General features: G+C 45.2%; 1 protein-coding gene across 1 annotated transcript; it reads right to left on the bottom strand.

The window, feature by feature from the left end:
- Positions 1 to 353: 353 nt before the first annotated feature.
- On the bottom strand, positions 354 to 3,852 carry LOC113006620 (claudin-20-like). The gene has a single exon (XM_026142691.1). The coding sequence runs from the start codon at positions 2,240 to 2,242 to the stop codon at positions 1,424 to 1,426; it is 819 nt and encodes a 272-aa protein (XP_025998476.1). The 5' UTR covers positions 2,243 to 3,852; the 3' UTR covers positions 354 to 1,423.
- Between the last annotated feature and the right edge of the window lie 685 nt (positions 3,853 to 4,537).

The following is a 4,537-nucleotide window of genomic DNA, read 5'->3' as shown; positions in this document are numbered from 1 at the left end:
AAAATGAATATTGTTGCTGCATTTCATGCCATGATATACATGGAGGAAGTGTCTGTGTAACCAAGTAAAAATGAGTGAAGTGGATAAAATGAGTTACATTAAATTAAATTACAGATTTTCTGGGTTTGAACTTCGAGGACCTCAAAAATATACAAAGTAGCAAAATTCATCAAGTTTGTTCGGCTGTTTTTAGACGTTTTAAGGTGTTTTAAAATTCCCTTCATATGTTCCACAGTTTTAATATTCTGTGACTAAAAGTTCAGCCCTTTGAGAAACCTAGTGATTACTTTCTCAGTAATTATAAAAACACTGATAGAATCACTTGGACTTGTCAAAGTGTTTTTTCTGTGATAACAAACAGCTGATTTGGAATCAGCCTGTTTACTGGATATTACTGAAAACTAGCTGCAGATGATCCAATCCTGTTCTTACTCTTGTTTTTTAAATGTGGATGTCATGGATCTGAAAGCACTCGGCGTGTTTCATTCACACTGAACAAACAGTGACAAGCAGGCGGAGCTGTTGCTGTGGTGATGAAACTGCTTAAAGCTTTTTTTGATCGGCTGCATGTTTTAAAATAAGATGATCCTGAACTGTTAGTGTGATCTTTTGATTTATTTCTGTTTTTTAGGAACATGCAGCACCACAGGGGGAAAAATATGTCATTTTGATGTTGATGGTTCTTAAGTTTGATCACCAATAATTATCACTTTGTGTGATATGTACAGCAAAATGAACGACTTAGACTTCACAGTATGAAGTGACAGGTGACTTTGAGCCTCACTCTGAGGTCAGGCTTTAGTTTAAATCTGCCAAACTAACAGCCTCAGCTGGATGTGCTGATTCAAACAAACAGGGTTTTTTTTCAACTTTTTGACATTATTTTAAAATTTTAGATTCACAATCCGATGATGTATCTGAACATCACATAAACATCATCTACACAGTATTATTAAAATGTATGGCCAACATTTCTTTCTGAAGTGTAATGCAGCGTTTGGTGTGTGTGTGGTGGGGGGTTTGGCTTTTAAAGTCCTGTCACGGCCCCAGAAAGCTTTGGGCCGGCCCTGTTAGTGCATGGCTGAGTGTATGAAGGCAGACTGCAGCTGCAGCTGGAAAATAAAGTCAAATGATGGCTTTTCCATTTCAGTCACAGCTTGAATGTCTGTTTTTTTTTTCTTTTCTCATAGTCAGCAGGTTCAGTATTTTTGCCTTTAGGCCTTTGGTATCAGAAAGCTGTGGCAGGCAGTTTTTAAAGGATTTACAGTCTGCAGATTTTTTCTCTCTGCTGCTGAGACTTTCGACTCAACCCACAATCTGTAATTTCCAACATTTGGTAATTTTCCCATGTACACACACCTCCCCCTCCAAACGAGCCAGAGCGCCTCAGCTTCAGCTCCACGTTTCAGTACAGCCGTGAGCTTCAGACGTACTCCTGCAGGCTGTAGCTGTCCTTGATGTCTGTTTGAGGGAGTTTGGATGGAGACGAGTGATGCTCCTGTCTCTTGCGCGGCGTGGGTTTCTCCAGCTTCACGCTGTCTACCTGCAGCTGGACCGTCTTCTTTCTGTTTTTCGGCTGATTGCGTTCTACTTGCAGCCCCCGCCTCCTCCGCTCATCTGGGTGCAGCGTGAATCTGTCGGGGTCGGCGGGGGAAGCGCAATCCGGTCGCCTCGTTCTCTTTCCGGGACACGACAAACAAAAAATGACCCCCCCGGCCAGGAGGAATCCAGCAGAGATGAACGTGACGCACAGAGCTCCGCCGGGCTGATATTTACTGCTGTCCGGTAGGTCTGTGGTCAGGAAGGCAGTGATGACTTCGTTGGTGAACCAGGACGCGGGTACGAGGCAGAGGAGGCTGGCCAGGATGAAGCAGCCCCCCGCAGCGATGGCTGTGTGCCCCTTTGCTCTGTGGCTGCCCCCCCAGCGAGTACATTTGAGCCCCAAAGTGGCGAGACAGAGTCCGAACAGTGCCACTACGCAGGACAGGACCATGCCAGTCCGCGCGGCCTGCAGGTGCGGCGGCAGCGACAGCACCGAGTTCTTTACGGTACAGCTGAAGATGCCGGAGCTGTACCACACGCAATCCATCCACAGACCCTGCATCTGCGATATCGGGGTCATGATGCTGGTCCACACGTTGATGCTCACCTTCCAGTTGGGCATCAGGGTGGCCACGACAGCACCGAGGACGCCCAGGAGTGCCAGGGCGAACGCCAGGATCTGAATAGCGGCGGACAGCATGGCTCACCCCCCCTACTTCTGTCCCGGGCAGGTCCTGACAGCAGATAATTCCTCAGCTCAGGCTCCAGCGAGCTGCAACCAGAAGAGAAATGAGAATTGAAGTGAGCGTGGGAGCGTGACGGGCACACAGCTGAGGCTGCTGATGGGAATCTGTGTCTCTGTTTGGGGGTCGAGCTCGATGATTGCCTGCATTAGCTGATGTGGTGATCACTGACACTCAATTATGTCCCTTTAAAGCTGCAGCAGCGCTCCCTCTGCAAAGACACAGAGCAGAAACTCGGAACTCTGCTGGAGTGAAGTTGTCTCCTGGATGGAGTAAGCACCGGACCACGAACAGGAGTACTCCTCTGAAAAGTTCACCTGTGCCGGGCTCTGCCAGCGTCTCCTCAAGTGACTGCTGGAGATGAAGCAGGGAAGCGACGTGAATGAAAACAGAGGGCGTGTTGGTGAACAGCCTCTAACTACCCCTCTGCCTGCTGTCTCCTTGGCAACTGTACATACAGTTTCATCCCATTCTGCGTCCTGAAAGGAAACACAAGGCGTCCTCTCCGCAATCTCACTGTGAACAGAAGAAACTGTCCTTCTGAAAAAAGTCTGCTCCAGGAAATGTGTTTCCGCCTCCATCACCTGAAGGTCACTGGCTCGGCCGAAGGAGCTGCAGAGCGGCGTTCTTATCTGATGAGTTGATGGCGGGGTGCGTCAGCTCCACAACGCCGCTGAAATATTCTCCTCTGACTGCACGAAATCTGATTTTTACCTCAAAATGTTTGTTTCACTTTCTTTTCTTTACATTTTTGTCTCAGTTTGTTTTTTTTGGGACTTTCGCAGGCTTTTGAAAAAACACAGCACCCCCTCTGAAGCTGACAATAACCACGGAGGAAAATGTAATTACTGATTATCAGTGATCACATGTGATGTCTGAGTCCTCGCTTTTGAACATGCCACATTTTTAAAACAATCACGCTGCGGCGTTGAGTCATTTTCTCTGGTTTGGAGATAAAACCGTGGAGCAGTTTCTCTTTATGGGGCTGCATTGTGAGCCGAGGTGTCGCCCGTCACGTGACCACGTGAAGAATCGCCCACTGCAACACGCTGATAAGAGTCTGCAGCCCGCCCACCCGTTCTATAGTCAGTCAGTCGGTGGCAGCCTGTTATTACCATAATCCTCAGTCTGGCTTTATCAGCTCAGACCTGCACAGACACGACCGGCTTCCTGTAAACATGTGTCGGGTTTCTGCAGCCGGTGGGAAAACACAAGTTTAAAGACACACTAGCGTCACTGCCGCCATCATCACCGCGTAATTAATGTTGTTCTGTTGATACAGAAACAGTAGAAATGGATAAAAACACAATAGAGTCGATTGCGTTTCCCACCAGAGAACCGCAGAGGTGATGTCATCACCATGGTCACACGGCGAGGTGCTGCGGCGTTGATGTGGGCACATTTCTGCTCCCTGGCCCAAATCCGGCCTTCGGAACACGAGCCGCTGTGACATCATCACCGACGACGGCAGGTGACACAGGTGACCTCGCCTACTCAGGCTTTCCGTGTTGAATATTTAATATTTGGTGACATTAACACAATATGTTCATTTTTCTATGCAGGTTTTTTGGGGATCTAATTGTGGTTGGAAAAGAACTAAATCTACTGAATCATTTTAATAAAGTGATAAAAGAACAATTTAATCTCTTTTTGTAAACGTCTGTTTAAGGAACTCGTGTAAAAATATTTATTCACTCTGCACAGAGTTGCAGAGTGAATAAATACAATAATATTTATTGTATTTCCATAATTTCAGATTTATTTATATTTATTATATACTTAATTTGCCCTGTTAAAAAAAAATAACTTAATAATTTTATATCATACATAAATCATGTGTTTTATAAAGGAGAGTGTGAAACTTTAAAATAAAATATTCAAATATTCAAAATATAAAACAGACAGAGGCGAGATGCTAATAAACAAATGATGTCAGTAAAACTGATGCAGGTTAAGGTCATATTACAAAAGTAACAGATGAAGGCCGACTCCTTTCATGTGACATAATACTACTACTAATACTACTACTAATAATAATAACAACAATAATAATAAATGTAGCACTGCAGCGCTGAGCTGTCTTTTCTCTGTGGCGGTGTTTATTGTCCTGAGTGGGAAACGCTTTTTATTCTGTGATTCATGTTTGACTGAATCAGAAACACTGTCATGCTTTTCTATGGGCTGTTGTCGGTAACGATTTGGTTATTTCCTGCATTTTATGACATTAAATCTTAGATGTGGGAGTGTCCTTG

Source organism: Astatotilapia calliptera, chromosome 15 (genome assembly GCF_900246225.1).
Source record: "Astatotilapia calliptera chromosome 15, fAstCal1.2, whole genome shotgun sequence".
Lineage (NCBI taxonomy): Eukaryota > Metazoa > Chordata > Actinopteri > Cichliformes > Cichlidae > Astatotilapia > Astatotilapia calliptera.
The sequence above is the reverse complement of the archived record's forward strand: the minus strand, read 5'-3'. Positions and strand labels throughout refer to the sequence as shown.